General features: G+C 42.6%; 1 protein-coding gene across 4 annotated transcripts in view; it reads left to right on the forward strand.

Moving 5' to 3' along the window:
• Positions 1 to 22,375, forward strand: part of rims1b (regulating synaptic membrane exocytosis 1b) — a 90,721-nt gene extending 68,346 nt beyond the window's left edge. For 3 of the 4 annotated variants that reach the window (XM_084105807.1, XM_084105805.1, XM_084105806.1), the window contains 8 exons: positions 2,808 to 2,923; positions 3,088 to 3,248; positions 13,863 to 14,080; positions 16,594 to 16,744; positions 17,374 to 17,480; positions 19,031 to 19,132; positions 19,320 to 19,459; positions 19,690 to 22,375. In XM_084105807.1, the coding sequence (XP_083961933.1) occupies positions 2,808 to 2,923; positions 3,088 to 3,248; positions 13,863 to 14,080; positions 16,594 to 16,744; positions 17,374 to 17,480; positions 19,031 to 19,132; positions 19,320 to 19,459; positions 19,690 to 19,908 (1,214 nt within the window). In that variant the 3' untranslated portion in view covers positions 19,909 to 22,375. Of the gene's footprint in view, positions 1 to 2,807; positions 2,924 to 3,087; positions 3,249 to 10,612; positions 10,766 to 13,862; positions 14,081 to 16,593; positions 16,745 to 17,373; positions 17,481 to 19,030; positions 19,133 to 19,319; positions 19,460 to 19,689 lie in introns of all 4 variants that reach the window. The other variant, XM_084105804.1, reaches the window with a different exon arrangement.
• The last annotated feature ends 980 nt before the right edge of the window (positions 22,376 to 23,355 follow it).

The raw sequence follows: 23,355 nt of genomic DNA on the forward strand, positions 1-23,355 counted from the left end.
AGAAACAAATCCACCTCTAGCCAAACTGCAGCTTCCCCAGAGGCACCCGTAGATGCTGCAGCTTCCCCTGAGGCACCCGAGACCACTGCATCACTCCATGAGGATGCAGAGTGCTTTGCAGCTTCTCTGCGGGCGGCCGTCTATGTCTCCTCGTCCTCGCAAGTTCAGGAGAAGGAGTGCTCCTGTTGCTCCCCCAAGCCCAGTGATCCTGGAGAACCTGACTCTGGTGGTCCCAACCAAGTCCGGTGGTCCTGGAGGACCCTAGACCAATGGTCTCTAATCCAGTTGTCCTGAAGGACCCGACTCCAGTTGTCCTGGAAGACCCGACTCCGGTGGTCCTGCAGGTCCCATATCTGGTGGTCCTGGAGGACCCAACCCAAGTCTGGTGGTCCTTGAGCTCCCTGTAATGGCCACTGAGGCTGTCCCTGAGCAGCCCGCTCTCCCTGTCAGTCTTGTCACGGTCCTCCTGCCTCCCTGTTGGCTGCTTCGACTCCCGATTCTCCTGAACTACCCATTTTCCCCGTCTGCCTGCGCAAACTGCCTCTATATCCAGTTCAATGGAAGGGTACCAGATGATCTCTTTATCTAAGTCCTCTTTTAATGTGCCACCAGGGAGGCACATCAATATCGACACCATACTCCTAGTATTGGAACAGGCGACAGATGAAAAAGTGATGTGCAATCTGATGATGTGATGTGCATTCACTTCACTACAGGTAGAAGAGTGGGGCGCGACAGCATTAGAGCCCAAACTCTACACCTGCAACACCCAACACACAGGGGAAGCATGTTCATATCATCTCCACAGTGCAAGCCAATGGAGAGACAAATAAGGGAGTGATTATAACAATCACTCTACCTCCTCTACAACAGTCTAGCTTTACTGCTAATGAGACATACTGAGCAGCAATACCCATTGTGTTCAAGGCCACGACAGACAAAGGGGCAGGGTGCTAACAGTGAAAAACTTGCTACCCTATCTGTTTGAGGCCCTTTAAGTGGATCACAAACGTGAACACGCCAACTCTGCTAAAGAGTGTGATTACAAGGGAAGCACAATATTTATTGCCGTAAACCAAAGGCAATCAACTAAAAAGTAGAGCAAATTTGCAGCCACTTATTTCATATAAAGGCAACTGCGCTTCCCAGGCTCAGGGAAGGATGATACCTGAGCCAATGCTACTGCAATTATCTAAATGTCATCCAAGAAGTGAACAGTTATGACATATATTATTCCTCTATCTCCTAGCTCAATGCTGGTGAAAGCTTACACTTCTACAGTACTTCTTCAGGAATCCTGTTTGATATAGGTCACATGAGGACCTACCCCTGAAAAGCCAAAAGAGGACCCTAAGGGATCGTCTTTCTTTGCACTTTTAGCTGAGATGACTTCCTTTATATCCTCCATTGGCTTCTTTTGAGGTTGCCTCCTCGAGCCCCCAGTGACACTCTCCCCCTGACCTTGTCTCCAGCTAGGGTAAGCAACAGGGTCAGAAGAGGGGGATGTAGAACCTCGACTGTGGCTGGGGATGTGGTGCATATGCGTTCTGAGATACTCCCTCAGGCAGGTTGAGATCCTTGAGTAGGTCAGCTTGGTAAGCTTGCAGAACCGACATGGTGTGCAAAGCTCCACATTCCTGGCCCGCCACCACATAAAGTCTTGATATTGGGTCTGGATACGCTGCACCGGTGTCGAGATAGCTCACAAGCTAATTTTCAATCCGTTGCATCCTTGTATAACCATGTTCAGCAAGCCCCTTCATATTAGTGTATCTGTTTGCAAGTGGGGCGTGAACACAGGCCGAGAATGGTTTGTTCCACAATCTCACCACCTCATTATAGAAATTAGGGAGGAAGAGAAGGCTCACAGTTGCGCTTGTAATGACCTGCGAGAAATCGCTCATCCAATCTACCTGGTGCGGATTCCTCCCCCCTTAAGGCTCAACCTGTGACCCCCACGATCAAAGATGCTGTGTTGCCTCGGCAGTGGGGAGCAAACTCCACGGGGAGCAAACTTGAAAATAGCCATGTGGGGGCGGAACTTTCTCACTGTGAAGTGAACACAATGAGTCCAACCAGCCCCTTTGAGGGCTGACTGAGCGTGCTCCATTTCAAGACATATAACACACAGATTGTGAGAATAGTGTGTTAGTGTTAAATATCTTTGTGACACATCTCCTAAATGCACTAGACATATTTTTTTCTCCTAACCGCAAACACACAGAGAATCTTTACACGTGCAGACAAACATATGGCTTCCTAAAGACAAAGAAGCTGATGACTAGGTGCCCGCATATACCCTGCCGGCATGCCTGTGACATAACTGTGGTAGTCAATTGGTGGGTAACATACATGCTTCAAACACCAGCTCATGCGGAGTGTCCCAATAGCGTCAACTCCATGACGCAGATTTGAGTTCCACTTCGAAAGGGAACCTTCATTATATAGATAAAACTGAAACTTTTGTTGCATGTAAGTGCTACTGTAGTAAGAATTTCTGGTTCACTGTGAGAGAAAATACTCATTTTGAGAAAAAACCCTTTAAAGATAAATACCAAATAGATAAAGTGTAATAAAATAAGCACTTTCAGTATTTTGGATGTTTTCTTTCCACTAGAAGAAGAAGAAGACATGTTATGCAAGCAAACTATCCCAAAATCACAAAATGCATGAAAAAACAATGGTTTTGACTGTAGTGTCTTTGGCTGTCTGTCTTTTCAAACAGGGAAGATTTAATGTGCATTTCCATCAAAAGTATAATTTCCTCAATAATTCAGTTTACTGTCCCCCTTGCTGTCTCATTGTAGCTCTAGCAGTGGAGGAGCGGGCTCGTCAGTTGCAGATGAGAGTTCCCTCCTATCGGCCGGGCTCTTCTACAAGCTTTGGTCACGACCCAGAGGCAGAGCTCAAGAACAGGAGAGATGTGAGTCTTAAACTGGCTTTTAGGTCTTTAACTCATTTGTCTGGCAGTGCTGGTTGATGATTAAATAATTCTTCACAAAATTTAATTATTTGCCCACATTCATTTTTGTAAGTTTTATTGTTTTTTAAAATGGTTCTAAATATTTGTTGTTTTCTATGGTTTAGATGTATAAAGACCAGAGGAGGAGTTGTGATAACATGTCTGCGAGGTCATCAGACAGCGACATGAGCGATGCTTCAGCCATCTCCCATGCCAGCAGTGCCTCACGGCTGAGCGCCACCAGCTACATGTCCATTCAGTCTGAGAGGCCGCATGGGAGAATAAGGTTAGCCTATAAACATGCACAGAAACAAACACACAGGGTCCACATTTAACACTTGGAAAGTACTGCATAATATTGGCTAATGTTGGAGTTAATTTGCAGTTATTATTAGATAATGCAACATTGTACATGGTTTAGGTCAAAGTGTAAGAATAATAGTGTGACCGTCATTGATATAAGCAACACAAGCTACACAATCAGACATATAAACCCTCAAAAAGTAAGAGTCTTTTAATGACTAGAAGTTTATAGCATGCCTAAAATGCTTTTGCAGCAAAACACAACATTTATCAGATTATATATATATATATATATATATATATATATATATATATATATATATATATGTGTGTGTGTGTGTGTGTGTGAAAGTATTTGGAAGTTTGGTGTAAAAATGTTTTTTAAAGGAATTAATATTTATTCATTTTTATTCAGTAAGAATTCATTAAATTGATCAAAATTGACAGTAAATACTTTTTACAATGCTGTTCTTTTGATCTTTCCACAAAAAAATATTAATCAGCTAAACCGCTTTCAACTCTGATAATAATAAGAAATGTTACTCTAGTATTGATGATTTCTAATGATCATGATAACTGAAAGATGATGAAGACTGAAGTAATGGCTGCTGAAAAATCAGCTTTGACATGAAAACGTCTCGGTTACGGATGTAACCCTCGTTCCCTGAGTAGGGAACGGAGACGTTACGTCGGATGACGACGATTGGGGTTTCGCTTAGAAAGCCTCTCACCTTCGAGTATATAAAACGAGCCAATGGCAATGAAATGCCATGGGTCTGCGGAATTTGCATAGCGTATCTCCGCCCACCGCAGGGGGTATATAAGGAAGTACGCTGCAATATGCAGATATGTCTTCGCTGAGGAGCCGAGACTGAACTCAGGCGTTTTTCAGCGATACAGCGGAAGTGGCAGGAAGACGTAACGTCTCCGTTCCCTACTCAGGGAACGAGGGTTACATCCGTAACCGAGACGTTCCCTTTCGTGGTCACTCCGAGTTACGTCGGATGACGACGATTGGGGTTCCAGTCTAATCACGCCACCTCGGCTGTCATCCAGTGCCCTGCGTAAGTCTGAGCTCCCTGTTGTGAGACTAGCACGAACGAAGGAGTCCTACTTAACACAGGAATACCAAGGTACACTGGGAAGCATATCTCAGGAGAAATATGCAATTATGCCCAACCATTAAGGGGGGGACTTGAGAGACACATATGACCCAGAGGGATGCATATGGGGTATCACTGAGGTGTCCAGCCGCAGGTGGAATATTTAAACCCCAGGGGTGGCAAGATGGCTTGCCAAGGGAAAGACACACGCTCAAAAGAGACTTACAGTGGAATACACATGTGGGGGTCGCCCAAAGGGGGGACCATGCACATGGAGGCACCTAGTCAAGCGCAAAAGCTGTGTTATGGCAGATTGGCATAACTCAGGCGTTGACGTAACCAGTGCTGGAGGAACTCAGAGCTTATCAGACTCACCTGAGAAGATGATCGCACGTATCCCGTCCGTGGAGAGGAATGGCGAGCAAGCGAAGACACCTGAGCAGAATCTAGTACCGGCTGGTTGAAGCGAGTACATGAGAAGAAACTGGCTCTACTCGGAGATTATAGAATCTCGCGAATGTGTTGGGTGTCGCCCAGCCTGCAGCTCTACAAACGTCTGTTAGCGAGGCGCCATGCGCTAGAGCCCAAGAGGAAGCCACACTACGAGTGGAGTGGGCTTTCACACCAAGGGGGCATTGACGACCCTGCTGCTGGTATGCCAAAGCAATGGTATCCACTATTCAGTGAGATAACCTTTGCTTTGAGAGAGCCTTTCCCTTCAGCTTCCCACCATAACAGACAAAGAGCTGGTCTGAGGTCCTGAAACACCGCGTTCTGTCTACGTAAGCACGAAGGGCGCGTACTGGACAGAGCAGTGCCAAGGCTGGGTCTGCCTCCTCCAAGGGCAGCGCTTGCAGGTTCACTACCTGGTCTCGAAAGGGTGTGGTAGGAACCTTGGGCACGTATCCAAGCCGGGGTCTCAGGATCACGTGAGAGTTAGCCGGCCCGAATTCCAGGCACGCTTCGTCAACCGAAAATGCCTGCAGGTCCCCTACCCTCTTGATGGAGGCCAATGCAACCAGGAGCGCTGTCTTCAAAGACAGGAACTGATTGCAAAGGCTCAAATGGAGCACTCTGCAGGGCAGTTAGAACCACTGAGAGGTCCCAAGAGGGTACGAGGGGAGGACGAGGAGGATTCAGTCTTCTCGCTCCCCTCAGGAACCTGACGATCAGGTCGTGCTTCCCCAGAGACTTACCATCAACTGCTTCGTGATGTGCGGCAATGGCGGCAACATACACTTTCAGGGTGGAGGGAGACAGCCTTCGCTCCAACCCTTCTTGCAGGAAGGAAAGCACGACACTGATGGGGCAATTCGTGGGTTCTTGATGTTTAGAAGAACACCAGTTGACGAAGAGGTTCCACTTCAACGCATAGGCATGTCTCGTGGACGATGCTCTAACGGAAGTGATGGTAGCCACCACCGCTGGTGGTAGGGTACTCAAACCTGCCTCGTCCCGTCCAGAAGCCACACGTGGAGGTTCCAAAGATCGGGACGAGGGTGCCAAAGGGTGCCCCGTCCCTGAGAAAGGAGGTCCTTCCTCAGGGGAATTGGCCAGGGAGGTGCTGTCGCGAGGAGTACTAGTTCGGAGAACCAGGTCCGGTTGTGCCAATACGGGGCAACCAAAATTACCTGCTCCTCGTCCTCCCTGATCTTGCGCAAGGTCTGCGCAAGAAGGCTCACTGGGGGAAACGCATACTTGCGTAGGCCCCGCGGCCGGCTGTGCGCCAGTGCATCCGTGCCGAGCGTGCCCTCGGTCAGGGAATAAAACAGGTCGCAGTGGGACGAGTCGTGGGAGGCAAACAGATCTATCTGTGCGTCGCCAAACTGACCCCAAATCAGCTGGACCGTCTGGGGATGGAGTCGCCATTCTCCAGCGAGAGGCCGAACTCGAGACAGCTGTCGGCCGCCTGGTTCAGGTGTCCCGGGATCTAAATGGCTCGAAGCGACCTCAGATGCTTCTGACTCCATATGAGGAGGTGGCGAGCGAGTTGCGACATACGGCGGGAGCGTAGACCACCCTGATGGTTGATGTACGCTACTGTCGCGGTATTGTCTGATCGGACTAGTACGTGCTGACCCCTGAGCAGTGCATGGAAGCGGTGCAGGGCGAGACGTACAGCCAGCAACTCGAGGCAATTGACATGCCGAAGGCGCTGGGGTCCTGTCTAGGAGCCCGCGGCAGCATGACCATTGCACATGGCGCCCCAGCCCGTGGTGGAGGCATCTGTTGATACAACAACATGCCGGGAAACTCATTCTAAGGGCACTCCGGCCCGTAGAAATTTGAGGTTCGACCACAGGGTGAAGGTCTGACGGCAGGCTGGAGTCACTGGGACTCGGAGCATGCCGTGTTGCCATGCCCACCTCGGGACTCAATCGCGAAGCCAAAGCTGAAGCGGTCTCATATGAAGCAATCCCAGCGGCGTAACTGCGGCTGCGGATGCCATATGCCCCAGGAGCCTCTGAAATAGTTTCAGTGGAACCGCACTCTTGCCCTCGAACTGACGAAGACAAGTCAGCAGTGACTGCGCGCGCTCGCTCGTAAGCTGCGCGCACATGGCGACCGAGTCGATCTCCATACCGAGAAAAGAGATCCTCTGCACGGGGCAGAGTTTGCTCTTCTCCCAGTTGACCCGAAGGCCCAGACGAACTAGGTGCCGGAGCACTAAGTCCCTGTGTTCGCAAACCTGGTCTCGAGAGTGAGCTAGGATCAGCCAGTCGTCGAGATAGTTCAGGATGCGAACCCCGTGTTCCCGGAGGGGAACAAGGGCTGCCTCGACGACCTTCGCGAAGACGCGAGGAGACAGGGCTAGCCCGAAAGGGAGAACCGCGTACTGGTATGCCTGCCCCTCGAAAGCAAACCGTAGAAACGGTCTGTGTCGAGGTAAAATGGAGACATGGAAGTAGGCGTCCTTCAGGTCGATCGCTGCAAACCAATCCTGCGGCCGCACACACTGGAGGATGTGTTTGGCCGTTAGCATCTTGAACGGCAGCCTGTGAAGGGAGCGGTTCAAGACGCGCAGGTCGAGGATTGGCCGTAACCCACCGGACTTCTTGGGTACAATGAAGTAAGGGCTGTAGAAGCCGGACTTCATCTCGGCTGGAGGGACAATCTCGATCGCACCCTTCGCCAGTAGGGTGGCGACCTCCGCTCTCATGACCGGGGCATTGCCACCGACCACAGTGAAGCGGACTCCCCTGAAGCGGGGAGGAGATCGCGCGAACTGAATCGCGTAACCGAGCCTGATGGTTCTCGCGACCCAGCGGGACAGTCTGGGAAGCTCTAGCCAGGCCTCCAGAAAGTGCACCAGCGGGGTCATACGAACCACAGACGTACCGTCGGTGGGGCAGCGAGGCGGAATGACCGGCACCGGCGAGGGTGGCATAGCGGCCCTGTGCGGGGGCACGGTCATTAACCGCGTCCTGCCAGAGGAGGCCAGGGGAGGGCGCGCGTCCCACGGGGGCGTGCTCTGGCAGGGGTCTGGCGACAGAGGGGGGATGAGAGGAGCGTGGCCCGTGGGCGGCGCGTGCTGTCATCCACTGCCTCTTAAAGCTCAGAGAAAGAGCATCAGTTCTTTTAGAACAAGATTCTCCCCCAGCCCTCCACTGGGGGAAGGAGTGGTCCTGCTCCCAACTCCCCGAAGAACTGAGCCCTAACTCCAAGCTGCCCATCTCAGGAGTGCTGCTTAGCCAGGTGTTAGCCGGCTAAGGGGCAGAGACAGGCGGTGCCAGCCTCCAGCGACCTCCTCGTGCTCGGACCGGTGAAGGCTCGAGGGAAGGAGCCGCATGGAGGTGGCGTCGGCGGGAAGCGGACTAAGCAGACCACACCAACGGATGACCGTCAGTGCAGAGCCTCAGTCCGCTTCTGGAGTGATCGAAGACTGTTGGGCGCAGTCCTCAACCACACCGCCGACCAGGCTGCCCGCCTCAAGGGTGCTGCTTAGGCTGACGTGGCAGTCTAAGGGGCGGAGACGGGCAGCGCCACCCTCCTGCGACTTCCTCCTACTCAGAGCTGGTGAAGGCCCGAGGGGAGCAGCCGCATGGAGGGGGCCTTGGCGGGAAGTAGACTAAGGAGACCGCACGGATGGATGACCATCGGTACAGAACCTGAGTCTGCTTCAGGTGGTCGAAGCCACACCGCCAAAGAGCTCAGCCTGGGATATGGGGGAGCTGAGAAAATGAATTCTCAGACCCTGCCACATCAACCTGGCTAAGCCCATGTCTGGACCACATAGTGGACATCACCTGACCCAGGATCACGCAGGTACCGATGTCGCCCGAGAGCGAGGTCAGTAGTGTGCGCGGCGGAACAACCAGGCCGGGCATGGGAGGCATAGCGTCCCAGCATAGGGGCGTGGTTAGAATTTCCGCGTTCTGCCAGGGTTGGCCAGGGAAGGACTAGCGTTCCACTGCGGCCGGTTCGACAGAACTCCCGGGACAGCACTGCATCGAAGGCGCAGGCGACACACAGCACTGCATGACCGTGCCACGATAGTGACAGGGAACATACAGACCATGATCGCCGTGCGATCGAAAGCAGCGAAGGCGGAGGACACCCGCGGGCCGCGAAAGTCACGTGGAGTCTCGCGCAGCGCAGGCATCCTGATGCACGTCCGGGAGAAGCTTACAGCGCTCGGGGGGAGGGCGGGGCCACTCCAGCCGATGCTTTCAGCTGCCCGGGAAAGTATGGCTGACAGCTCTGGATCGGTCCCGGCAACGATGGCACTCCCGTGGGAGGCAACGCAGTCGAAACTTCATTTCCAGAGGAATCAAGCCCGCCTTGTGATGCTGTGAGTGCATGGTCTGCGATGTGGAGGGGGGTGTGGCCCGAGGAATTGACTCGTCGGTTGTTGTGCCACACCAAACCCTCAGATCACCCTGGCCACCAGCCAAAGTATCCCTTCTCGAGGAAGAGATAAATTGGGGTGTGGCAGAGGGGACTCTACTCACATGGAGATCATTGAGTCTTGATCTATAAACATCGCGATGGTCATGTTCCCGCAATGAAAACATGACTCATCAACGAGCGCTGCCAAGCGTGATTAAGCCCAACACGCAAAACAGCGCTCGCGACCGTTAGGCAGATGACTCACGCACACACATCCAGAAAATACACGGGCGAACCGTCTTGAAAAAGACGTGCCGCGTGCAGCTCTTTTAGAGAGTGGAAAAGCTCAGCAGAGTGCTGAAGCGCCCAGGGAGAAACACACTCACTGTCGGCAGATTACTGCACAAATCAGCAGCAGGAAATGCGATCTCGCTGGAAAGCGCCGTCACACCAACACACTGAAGAGCCGCTCGTCTCGAAGAGATTTGAGATGACACTCAAAAGGCTTGTGGAGTGAAGTACTGAACTTGGCTCCGAAGCGAAAACATATCTGCATATTGCAGCGTACTTCCTTATATACCCCCTGCGGTGGGCGGAGATACGCTATGCAAATTCCGCAGACCCATGGCATTTCATTGCCATTGGCTCGTTTTATATACTCGAAGGTGAGAGGCTTTCTAAGCGAAACCCCAATCGTCGTCATCCGACGTAACTCGGAGTGACCACGAAAGGGAACAGCTATTTTAAATGTAAATAAAATAAATGTAGCCTTAGTGAGCATAAGAGTCTTCTTTCAAAAACATTACAAAAATCGTACCTACCCCAATGAAAATATAGATATATAAAAATGCATAAATATAGTTATGACCTTTAAAAAAAAAGTAGCCAGTACATTTTCTTGATTAACTCTTCATTGGAAGTTGGAGCAAAAGTTGATTTTGTACCCTGCACACCAATGGGTGGGGTGTTTGGAAAAAATAGTACAAAATATATATATTTTTAATAGCTACAAAATAGTTTTTCAACTTTTTACTCTCTCTTTCTTTAGCTCTCTGCTATTTTTCCATACTCTGAAAAATCATATTCCGTTCTGTCACATTAAATTATATTGTTGTTCACTTGCAATGCTTATTTATTCCCTCTCCTACAAATCATAATATTTGTCACAAGTAAAATTGCTAAATTATTCTATACTAGCAGTAATTATTCAATTCAGGTCATAAAAAAATGTGTCCTCAGGTAGTGATATTTCATTTTTGTTATTAGTCGTGTTTGACATTTGCATGCTTTTAGCTGTCTGTCTTATGCATGGCTTGTTACTTTTGAAACATTTTTATTTTCTGCATGATTTACCTTTCTTTCTATTACGGCTTGTGCCCTATTGCATGCATGCATATTGCATTGGGGGTTAAAGGTCAAAGTCGTTGGAGAGTTGTAAAGGAGAAGAGAAGAAGGAGAGAAGGATTTCATGGGGGGTGAATGGAACAGACAACAGGAGGAGTCTGGGAAAGAGACGTTTCTCTGAGGAGCTTAAACGCAGACGTCATACGGTGGCTGGACATCTGAGGTAACATGGACCAGCTCCCCCTGCCCATGTCTTTACCTCAACCACCACCGGATAAAACTTTATCATTAGCTAATACCAGAAACAACAACAAAAACAACATCTAGAATTGAGCAATCTTATCTTATTTCTGCTGATAGTGCTTTTTATTTGTATGCACATTCTGGATTGTTTTATCGTCTTATTTGCTAAAGGAACTATGCAAATCGAGTAACAGCACCCAAATGTATATATAATCTTCCTCATCTTGAAGGCTAGCAGACTATATCGCAATCTGTTTTAACGACTTAATGATCCCAGTGATCCAGACACCGTAGTCGGCTCTTTAAAATGCAAAAAGCATGCTCGACTACACCACACATCTGGACATATGCCCAGTTATAGAGTTCTTCACAAGCTTTCGATCCTCAATTGATGAATCACTGCTGCCATGATCAGTAGAAAATTTACAAAAAAAACTAATTCCATTTACAGTACCACCTGCATACATACGTGGTAATATTGCAATGTTAAAAACATATACTTTTTTCTATAATAAGACTAATTTACATAGAAAGGAGGCAATGACAATGAAAAAAATTAAAAGAGGATAAAAACATTCCTTAAATTAACTTTCTATCTTTTCTGTCTATTCTTGTCTCTTTCCTAACACATTTCGGGCTTCATTAACCAGTTATATATCTATCTCATTTATTTTATTTTTTTATATATCAGTTTGAAGCCACACACTAGGTGTCACTGGGTGAAGTCTGCTTAGTTCAAACAAACATAGTTAACATGAAATATTTTTGGGTGGCATTGACTTGTGCGATGTGATTGAATGTTTGTGAATTTTATTTTTAAGCTAATTCTTTATAATTATAATGCATGCAACTTTTATTACAAATAAGTTGACTATGATCAATATAAAGTTCATTTGTCACAGCCGTTAGAATGAGTTGAGTCAGTGAAGACAAAAAAGTGGTTAAAAATAGCAACAAACTTTTTAAGTAAATGTTGACCAGTTTTATTTCTAAAATATTTACTATCCCTTGTACATCCATATGAATTTAAAATGTTGATGTTAAAAAAAACGTATGTGCATGTTATGCATCAAACATACCTTAATACCTTAACTTTTACCAACTATTCATATTTTATTGGAATATTCTTTTCTGCTGTCTTAAAATGATCCTGTACACTACATATAGTTTGAGACAAGGTTAATTGTGCATGCTGTGTTTGATTTCATTTGTATCATTTGTATGTTTTGCTTCATTCACATGCCATTCTGTGTGTGTCTATGTGTGTCCTGTGTATTGTGTGTATTAGATCCCTCTTTGCATGCCTCATCTCATATCTCCCATGCTTGAATACTGAGCCAGCACTGGATCCTCCTAAACCCAGAACCCTGTCTGCTTACCCCTCTGTCACTGGCACTGCCCTCCAGCCTGTGGAAGAGAGACCTACCTCCTTACTTCCTATCCCCACCCTACATCCTACAGACAGTGGATTAGGGTGTAGACATGATGGGGAGAGTGCAACTGGACAGTCCTGCAGTACCTTGACACCGTCAGAGGGTGCAGACACACGGCAGCTCCTCCGAACCCCCAGGGGGCAGCAGAGGACATGGCTGCCCTGTCAAAGTGTGCTGCTGTGTCATAATACAGACAGTTTGAACTACTGATCTGAAGATGTTGCTTTTTAATTAACACAGTTCTATTAAATCAGATGTAAAATCAAGTTTTAAGGATTTCATGAATCAAAACACTTTTGTGGCTTTTAGTCAATTTGTGTTAACTAGTGTACTTCTAAACACAATTCACTTTAAGTAGGTCTACACTTTTAAACTCTTCCAGGAAAACAGATCAGAATACTGATTACATTTTTGTCCAATCAAATGCTTTCCAGAAGAATGAGAATGTCCCTACCCCAGTATTTTTCCTATTGGGATTAAAAAAAAAAAAGTTTACTTAATGCTTGTGAAGTTTAGATATATAATCATGAACCAAACCAACCATGTACAAGGTATATCAATAATCTTTTGTTTATAATCTTTGATTTGAAACAAAAAAGTGTTGAAAATCAGACAAAAAGACAAAGGTGCGAGACTTAAGTGTCTTAGGTGAGAGACTTAGGTATGTACTTAACGGCTTCAGTTAGGGAAATAACTACAATGCCATGTAGCATTGCAAATGGCATAATCAGATACAAATGATGGAGAAATATTAAAATATTCATTTTAAAGATGTTTGATTATATTATATGTTTAGAAACAATTAGGTTAATTGCAAAATATGCATATTATGCATACAAATATTCAAGTAGTTTAAGAGTGCTTCGTGAGAGCAATTTGATTCTCTGATTGGTGGAGATTTCTGCAGAATTATGGGTTGTGTAGTTTTTCACCAGGAATTACCCTGCTGAACTTGATTGTGTAAAAATATGTTGAAAAGTTTAAATAATGAAGGCTGATGGCTTCAACAAAAGCATATATCATTGATTAACAAAAACATAGCTCGCAGTTAGTCTGTCTTTTAAATGTTTAGAAATTACCATTTAAAATCAGTTCCCCTATGCAGAAAATGAATGAGATTTTTACTTTCGGTACTTACACTATTCCACCTGCAACAAAATAGTAAATCACGATTCATGACATCAACAAAAGGCTATTAGCTATTTTAAAAAAGGTTTTTTTTTTTGTTTTTTGTTTTTTATCAGTCTCGCTCAAACTCAGGAAAACACAGGAACTAAAACTGAGCTTGTCAAGTGATGTCATAACTAGTGTTGACTAGTTTTGACTAATTTGTCATGATTCAGTCTAATTTTATGTAGAGAAGCAGATGATATTGTCCAAAAACAGATTTCGAACATTCTCTCTTCCATACTGGCTTGTGCAAAATAATTTGATTGGACAAAACCAGCTATTATTTTGTGCTTAGATTAGAATCAGTGATGTGGTTTGAAAGCTGTTTTAGCAGTGTACATCTTGGAAAATAATAAAGCATTAATCTTGAATATGGTTTTCAACAGTTAGTGTCTCTCTCTTACCTTTATGTATCAACTGATTTGTCTATGAACTATTCATCTCTCTTTTACTCTTTCTTTCTCTTGCTTACAGTCATCAAGTCAGAGCCTCATCTGGTCGGAATATGCAAAAGAGCACAAGTGTTAGCGGTGACATTAATACATCAGAGCGAACAGACGGCAGCCAGTCTGACACTGCTCTGGGAACAGTCGGGACCGGAGCTAAAAAGCGTCGCTCCAGCCTCAATGCTCGATTCGTGGCTATTGTGGGAAACCGTCGCAGCCGAAGCACCTCACAGATCAGTCAAACGGGTCAGTGTCTTTTGCGCACGTCCTGATTTTGCTGAGTCAGACTCGTTCCTGTGTCAAAATCTTTTGTTGATCCTGAAACAACATTCCTGTCTGAAAATGTAATCCTAACCATATCCCTACCCCTAAAACTAACCCTATCCATAAGTTATCCCTAAAATCAGAGTGAAATGATTGGTGAATAACACTTATGTAGAAGCTCCTAACCCTGGCTGTAAGCCTAAACTTAAGATAAACTGTAAACTTGTCTCTCAAATCTGATTGGTTGATTGGAATGTTGTTCCAGGATCAACAAAGATATTTATCCAGGAACATGTTGTACTTGTTGAAATCAGGTTTTTATCAGGTTTTTCATTTACTAAAAGTGACAGTTAAGACATTTACAATGATGCAAATACAGACCCTTTCCAAAAAATTAGAATATCATGGAAAAGTTTATTTATTTCCATAATTCCATTCAAAACGTTAAACTTCCATAGATTATAGATTCAGGGCCCACAACTTAAACGATTTCAAGTATTTAGTTGTTTATTTGTACATAATTTGGGCTTCCAGCTCATAAAACCCACAAAAACAGGATTTCCAAAAATTAGAATATTACATGAAATCACACAGTAATTACACAGTGATACCATGGTCATTGAACCAGGTTTTGGTTATTTTGGCAGTGTGGGCAGGTGCAAATCCTGCTGGAAAATGAAGTCAGCATCTCCATAAAGCTTGTCTCCTGAAGGAAGCATGAAGTGCTCTGAAAATGTCCTGGTAGACGGCTGCGTTGAGTGGACAGCACAGTGGACCAACACCAGCCGATGACATGGCTCCCCAAACCAACACAGACTGTGGAAACTTCACACTGGACTTCAAGCATCTTGGATTGTGTGCCTCTCTATTCTTCCTCCACACTCTGGGACCTTGGTTTCCAAATGAGATGCAAAATTTGCTCTCATCAGAAAAGAGGACTTTGGTCCACTGTGCTTTATTAAATCCAGAGTCAACGCAGCCGTCTGCCAGGACATTTTCAGAGCACTTCATGCTTCCTTCATTTTCCAGCAGGATTTGCACCTGCCCACACTGCCAAAAGAACCAAAACCTGGTTCAATGACCATGGTATCACTGTGTAATTACTGTGTGATTTCATGTAATATTCTAATTTTTTGAAATCCTGTTTTCGTGGGTTTTATGAGCTGGAAGCCCAAATTATGTACAAATAAATAACTAAATACTTGAAATCGTTTAAGTTGTGGGTCCTGAATCTATAATCTATGGAAGTTTAACGTTTTGAATGGAATTATGGAAATCAATAAACTTTTCCATGATATTCAAATTTTTGGGAAAGGGTCTGTATTTCCATTTCAATATTTCACACTTTATTTATCAAAGAATCCAGAAACAAATGTATCATGGTGTCCACACAAATATTAAATAGCACACCTGTTGTATAAAAAAACCCATAATAATAAGAAATGTTTCTTGAGCACCAAGTCTGCATATTAGAATGATTTCTGAAGGATCATGTGACACTGAAGACTGAAGGAGTAATGGCTGCTAAAACTTCAGCTTTGCCATCACAGGATATAAAATTAGAAAACAGGTCTACTTTAAATCGTAATAATATTTCATAAAATGACTGTATTTTGATCAAATAAACAGCCTTGGTAAACATAAGTGACTTAGAAAATCTAAAAGACCCCAAAATGTACTTCAATTAAAAAAGTTTGTTTAGATGTTTTTTAGGTTACCTGACATAAAAAAAAAAAAAAATAGTGTGTGTTTGTCCTAAGAAGTTGTTAAAGTGTTTTCACTAGACAAAACAAGAGGACACACAAAACGCAGTGTCAAACATTAAGCCTACTTTTCCTGTTTCACCCTTTGATCAGTATCCTGCTACGAGTTCAAATGTATGCTTTAGCTATGGTTTGTTTGTCCTTATCAAACCTGAATAGCATCTTTTCAAAAGGGGCACCTGTGGCCATTTTAGTACTTTCAGATGTCAGGACTGACTGCATTGTTTGGTATAATAAGACTTTCCATCAGGCGACTCATGCCACTGCCACAGAGCCTGTTTCTTTTGAAAAAGTCTTGAAAGCACATTAGAGTCGTCGTAAGACCTGCGGGGGATCTGCATTTTATTCTCTCTGTTTTATGTAAGACAAAAGTGACTCAGGAGGAGACATGCTTCACCCCCCCTATCTGTTTTTAAGACAGATAAAGGGGTGGTTAACGCAGTACGGTTAGCTCTCATCCCAGTGGGAGCTACAAGCACTGTCAAATTATTTCGCTGTCTGGTTCAAACATCCAAAAGGATGTAGCATGTTAAAAAGATAGTGTGCAGCTTGACCGGAATTGTTTAGAAAGGACATTGATCTCATTGAACTCTTTAAAAATTTATCACAGACAATCATGTTGGAGAGATACAGATTTTTCTTTTCTTTTCTCTCCAAATGAGTGTTACAAACTTCTCTTAAAAGTCTTAAAAGTACATTTCTTTATTGTTTGTGGAATCTGTCCATCTTCAGAGGCGTCCAGTAAGAAGTCAAAGGGCAGTCAAGGGACAATCCAGCGCAGTCAGGAGACGGGAATGGCTGTGGAATTGCAGAGGAATATGAGTCGTCAACCCAGCCGAGAATCCAACAACGGAAGCATGAACAGCTACAACTCAGAGGGCAGGTAAGTTTCCTTCTCGTGCTTTATTAGATTATATTTTGTAATTTTTTAAATGCAGCACTTCCACCCATGAGAACAAGATTGGCACTGCATTGGTCACGCACTTCTCCAAACATCTGTTACGCGTTCTCTAAAACAACATGGAAAAATTTGTTCTTGTTATCTTTTCATACCAATTGCCAGTTATTGTATGTACATGTCTGTCCCAAAGCAGGGGTCAGTTGGAGCAAATGTTCCTGTATTTACAATGATCCAAAATAATTGTACATTTTCCATATTTTTTTTCCTTTCTGAAATGTCCCATCTTAAACCGGGATTATTATTTTCTAGAAATAGCAGCCTCATTAAGTGCTGTTCCTTTTATCCAAACAACAGTCAGTCAGGCATTGCCATTATGGATAAACATGTAAACATGCTTCAAAAAGACTTTCGGTTTGTGGGAACACCATGCCTGAATACAAACCCACATACTTTGGATACATTGTTCATTTAAAAGAGACCAATTAAAAAAGAAATTGATCTCCAAAACTCTCCAATCCCATTACTAGATTTTTTATTTTAGGTATCTTCTATAAGTCAGTAAGAACAACACCTGCAACACCTTTTTTCATTTCAATGTTTGTCTTTGTCAGTCAAATTTTTCCAGCAGTTCGAGTCGAGACTCAGTTCAGTGACTTCCTGGATGGACTGGGCCCTGCTCAACTAGTTGGTCGACAAACCCTAGCCACACCAGCAATTGGTAAGATTTTCTTCTTTATGACTTTCTTCCTTGTAGCATCCTATTCTTATCCCATTTGCTGTCAATTGTTTACCATTTTTTATTCAGTTTTATGCAACTGATTGTGATTAATTTGATTAACTACACAAGTAACTGCACACTGTGTATAAAAATTAGCGAAGAACCAATATAATTTAAGCCATTATGTTATCAAGGCAGACAAATTAAAATATAATACTGTAAATTACATATAATTTAATAATTTAATAAGCTGGCCTACAGTTCATAGCAATTCATTTAGCAATCAAGTTCTTTATAAGATAGTCTTAGAGACCGTTCACACTGGATGCATTTCAGTGATCCGTCTATGCTATTTTTTAAAGGTCCCGTATTATGCCCCTTTTCACAAGATGTAAAATAAGTCTCTGATGTCCCCAGAGTGTGTATGTGAAGTTTCAGCTCAAAATTCCCAACAGATCATTTTTTACAGCATGTTTAAATTGTCATTTTTTGGGGCTCAGAAAAACGCGCTGTTTTAGTGTGTGCCCTTTAAATGCAAATAAGCTGCTGCTGGACGACCCAGGGGGCGGAGCTTCATGAGCTCGCGCTCAGTCTCTCAGGACAATTTCATCTCACGGAATGATGATAATATCAGAAACTCTCAGTAACGGTGTTCATTTCGAGACGGACAATAATGCCTACAGAGTCAGAGTGCTGTATAGAGATGAAACAGGTATAGTTTAGTAGTTTAATTACGGTTATTATAACGTATTTGTCATCTGCTTGTATGTATCCATTATTTATTAATAGCCTACAAGTCTGCTGTTTCGGACCAGGTCCGAATGATGATCAAACATATACTGATGAGTTTAATAAAGTTTATTGTACATCACACAAAAGATGAAGCGTCAGTTTTACTTCAGAAAATCACTGTAAGAGCTGAGTAAACACAGTAAGTTATAAGAAGTGCGCAAGTACATAAACGAATTTCGGTAGAGTTGAGGGAGCATTTCTGTGGGCGGAGGTTAGTCAAAAAACTGTTCTACTGACGTCATTAAAGAAGGAAGTAGAGGGATGTAGTCCAAATGGGCCGTTCGATGTAGGCGACTTCTGTTAAATAAAATATCTCGCTTGGCATTGAACTTTGAGCTTTATAATTGTACAGATATTATTTATACTCTAACAACAACATTGCACACTAACTAAAGTTTGAAACATGGGATCACGAAGAACGGGACCTTTAATCATCAGTCTATAAAATCTGTCATATGGACATCATTTACCACTGCATCGTGTCACACTGTTTCAAGACTTGTGTCAAGTTAAAAACAGTTATGTTGTATTCTAGTTGTATAGTTTTTTTTTTTCTATATTTGTACTAAAAACAGTACATTACATTTACAGTCCTAATTTACTGACTTCAGTTCAAAATACAAAAGGTAACTGCCTTGGGAAATAATGTCAAATAATGTTTTTGCATGAACCATTTGAATAAACCATTAAGCAAATGTACCATTTAAATAAAATGGCCAATTTTAGTTGGTTTTCTTTGCATATTCTGTGATGTCCAGGTGACATTCAGATTGGCATGGTGAATAAGAAAGGCCAGCTGGAGGTGGAGGTGATAAGAGCACGAGGTCTCATCCAAAAACCAGGATCCAAATCACTCCCTGGTGAGTCCTTTCTGATGTATTCTGAACTCACAGCTTGTGATTCAAACTCCATATGTACAGTATCATATTACTCAGCCACATAACAGCCAAATTTGCCAGAGCTAGTCATACTTGATATGTTCAGTAATGTCAGTAGTATACATTGTGTTGATACCTGGCTAATTTGATTCATTCTGTTCAATCATAGCTCCATATGTCAAAGTCTATCTTCTACACAATGGGGCATATGTAGCTAAGAAGAAGACAAAAATTGCACGCAAGACACTCGACCCGCTGTACCAGCAAGCACTACAGTTTGAAGAAAGTCCGCAGGGTAAAGTGTTACAAGTGAGTCATGTGGCTTTTTTGTCTTTTTTCTACGTTTAGTTTATTTTTGCAGATTCTATCCACTTGATGAGATGTCATTGAAGCCCACAAGGGCTGCATTAAAAAAAGACAATTGTCTAGTTTAAATAGATCACATTGTTGAGATTAGATATTATTATCTTTGATTATGTGACCTGAGAGTTCAATCCACTGATGAATCAATAAACAAACTGTTGATTTCATCCTATCAGGTAATTGTCTGGGGAGATTATGGGCGAATGGACCACAAATCCTTCATGGGAGTTGCACAAATCCTACTAGAGGAGCTGGACCTCTCCAGCAATGTCATTGGCTGGTACAAACTTTTCCCGCCTTCTTCCCTTGTCGACCCAACTCTTGCCTCTATAACTCGACGTGCTTCTCAGACATCCCTGGACAATTCACCGGCACCTCCGGGAGTTCGATCGTAGTGGACTAACAATATAAAGCACAGTCAATACAAGCTGAGAGACAACAAGACAACAATAAGAGCCAGGCAGAAAATGCGATGAAATGACACAAAGCTTTGTTAAAATCTGACAATCACTCCTGTGACTTTGTTTTTATGTTTTCCTCTTTGTGGGTAGCACGTGTTCTGCCGAATTTGTTTGTTTCTCTCACTGTTTGTTGCGTGAGACTTAGTGCTGTCTAGCACACTAGCACGTGGGAAGCACCGCTTTAGGGTGACATAGAAAGCAGGGTGATATTCTGTCAAGTCTTCATTAAAGAAATGTACGTTAGCTAGTTTTTAACAGAGCATCAGAATGTATCAGCCCAAAAACAAAGGTGACCTCTGACCAAGGGATTGTGGGGCCTCATCCGAGGCCCTGTCTAAACCCTGTTTGTACTGAAAGTCAAAGGTCAGCCACTGGAAAGACGTAGGGCGTCCCCTGGGGAGGTTGTCTGGAAGGGCAGGGCCTTTCTTGGTGCCTAAACCTGGAGGACCCAAAGCCATGGTTCATATCCTCCAAAAAGTTCCTCTGTTTTCAATGCTTGTGACAGCTAGCAGAGGCCACTCTCTTCTAGAAGTTATTTTATATTTGTTTTGTTTTATTTATTTTTAACATCTCTGACACATTTTATGAAAATCAATTGGTTTGTGTTGTCCAATGTGCTGTGAAAATGACAAGAAATGCTAAAAAAGAGATTGAAGACAACGTATCTGGAAAAATACACATTTCTTTGCACAGTATACATTTTTATTTACTGTTAACTGAAACGATTACATTATCCTACAGTACATTGCATACATCATCTTATTCAGTGAATTCAATCAGATTTGTAGGTATTTACACTTATCATTGAATGCTATTAAAAAGTATATATTTAGTTAATGAAAAAACACTATGTACCAAGGTAAACATATTTATGTACATGTACGTTTTCTAATTTAGGGTCTTTGGTAAAAGAAATCTATACAATTATGTTTTCATCTGTTGAGTAAATCTTGATACATAGAGTTTTTTTGGACACTAAACTAACTTTTTAAATTTGTTTGATGGTAAGTGATTGCGTAAATGTACATTTTCCTTTTTAATATATATATATGGTTTAGCAAAAGCCACTTTTAACTTATACCACCCTGTGGTCACATGATTGACTCAAACTCTTCAACAAGCCCTTGCACATATGTCTTTATTTTAAATGAATAATGTAAGCACAAAAGCTTGATTTTTTTAAATGATTGAGAAAAAATGCTAATTCCTCTTGTGTGTCTCTGTAAATGTTGAAGTGACCAATCAGATTTTGCCATCACAAACATAAACACCAATCATCTATCAGGCCACTGGCCCCTCCCTCCAGTGCAGTGGAGCAGCATGACTCGGATCAGTTCCCAGCTGCATGCACATTTTTGTAAAACAGACTACACAAATGTTAAAAAGTAACAGAAATAGATATGTGTTAGTTCAACATACTGTAGGCCAGCTTGTATGTTGCATGTACTGTACAGTTTGCTTGTACTTGAATATAAGAGATAAACCAAGAAAAGAAGCCATTTGCTTTCACTCAGACTTTTCAGATCAGCTAAAAAAAAAATAGTCCATGTCCTCCATTCGGTGCTGAATGTTGCAACATTTTTTTTTTTTTTTTTAAGTTTTTAATTATTTATTTTAGTCTTTTATATACCTTTGGGGAAATGTGCTGTACTGTAACACTGAACAAAAGCTAACCTCCTTCCTGTTTTACAGATTTTACTGAATCATAATTTACCTCAAAACCACAGAAATAAACCTATAAAATGTGTATACATCCCATCAAGTTATTCAAGAGTATACCGATATCAAAACAGGAAATGTCAAAAATATATCATACATACATAACCGTATACATGTTAAATATAAATGTAGATGCACAGAGACTAATTAGCGCATGTGTTGTAAAAATGAGATAACCATGTGGTTAAGCCATATTTGCAAAGGGGCCAAGGCTTACTTTTGAGAACAACCATCCCAATATGGGACCGCTGAGCGGACACCTTTATTATCATATGGGTCCAAATCTAGAGCGCTCACTGTCACTTTTAGAGGGCCGAACCACTCCGCTCTAAAGCTGTAGCCAGATCGTCATTTTCTCTGTGCTTTCGAGCCAAATTCTTCACCTCTGCTATGAACACGAAATCAGAAGAAAAAAAAAAGATTGTTTTTATTCATGAGACAGGTTTTATTTTACTTGATCAGTATTCTTGAGTAGAGGGGAAAACAATGCTGACTGTTTACAACTTCTAGTATGTGTTTCACTGAGATGATGAAAAAGAAAAAGTATTCACTGCAACATTTCTGTTTGTATACAGGTGTGGCTCATATGATGTGTGTATGTTTTATATTTAAAAGAAAAAGAAAAAAGTTAATTTTTATTATTTCCAAATAAAAGAAAAAAGTGTGTGGAAGAAATTTTCAACCCAATGTTTATGTTCTTCTCTTTTTCATTTAACTTTTTATTCATCAACAGTGGTTAAACAAACAAACCTCAGCCCATATACAATCCCAGATTTGAGAAACACTAGATTAGAGTTTTAAAATAAATCAATTTAATCACTTTTGACCTCAGACTTTTCTGACCCATACATTTATCATGTAATAGTGCATTCATATGTTGGCTGACATCTTTTGAGATTTGATTTAGGAACAATAACATCTGTATGCAATATGTTTTGTACAACCTCATCCATGATGGAATTGGCTATCCCTCAGGATTTCCCACCAATCATGTTTATCTACATGGTTCACAAGTAAAACAATAGCAAAAAACAAATTAATGTTAAATTATGAATAATTTCACATGAGACTGTTATACATACAGTACCGGTCAAAAGTTTGGAAACATTACTATTTTTAATGTTTTTCAAAGAAGACACTTATGCTCCTCAAGCCTGCATGTATTTGACCAAAAATACAGAAAAAAAAAAAAAAACAGTAATATTGTGAAATATCATTACAATGTAAAATAATGGTTTTCTATATTTGAATATACTCTGTGATGCAACGCTGACTTTTAATCAGCCATTACTCCAGTCTTCAGTGATCCTTCAGAAATCAGTCTAATATGCTGATTTATTATCAATGTTGGAAACAGCTGTGCTACTTAATATTTTCTTTTTATAACCTGTGATACTTTTTTTAGGATTCTTTGATGAATATTATATATTTGATGAAAAAAAGAAAAAAGAAAAAAAGAATTAGAAATCAAAATAGAAATCATTTGTAACAATATACACTACCGTTCAAAAGTTTAGGGTCAGTAATTTTTTTTGGTCTTTATTTAAAAAATAAATAAATACATTTAAAAATGTATATATATATATATATTATTATTAATATTATTCAGTAGAGATGTGTCAAATTGATCAAAAAGTGACAGTAAAGATTTATATTGTTAGA

The sequence above is a fragment of the Abramis brama genome (assembly GCF_963993115.1).
Source record: "Abramis brama genome assembly, chromosome: 2".
NCBI classification, from domain to species: domain Eukaryota; kingdom Metazoa; phylum Chordata; class Actinopteri; order Cypriniformes; family Leuciscidae; genus Abramis; species Abramis brama.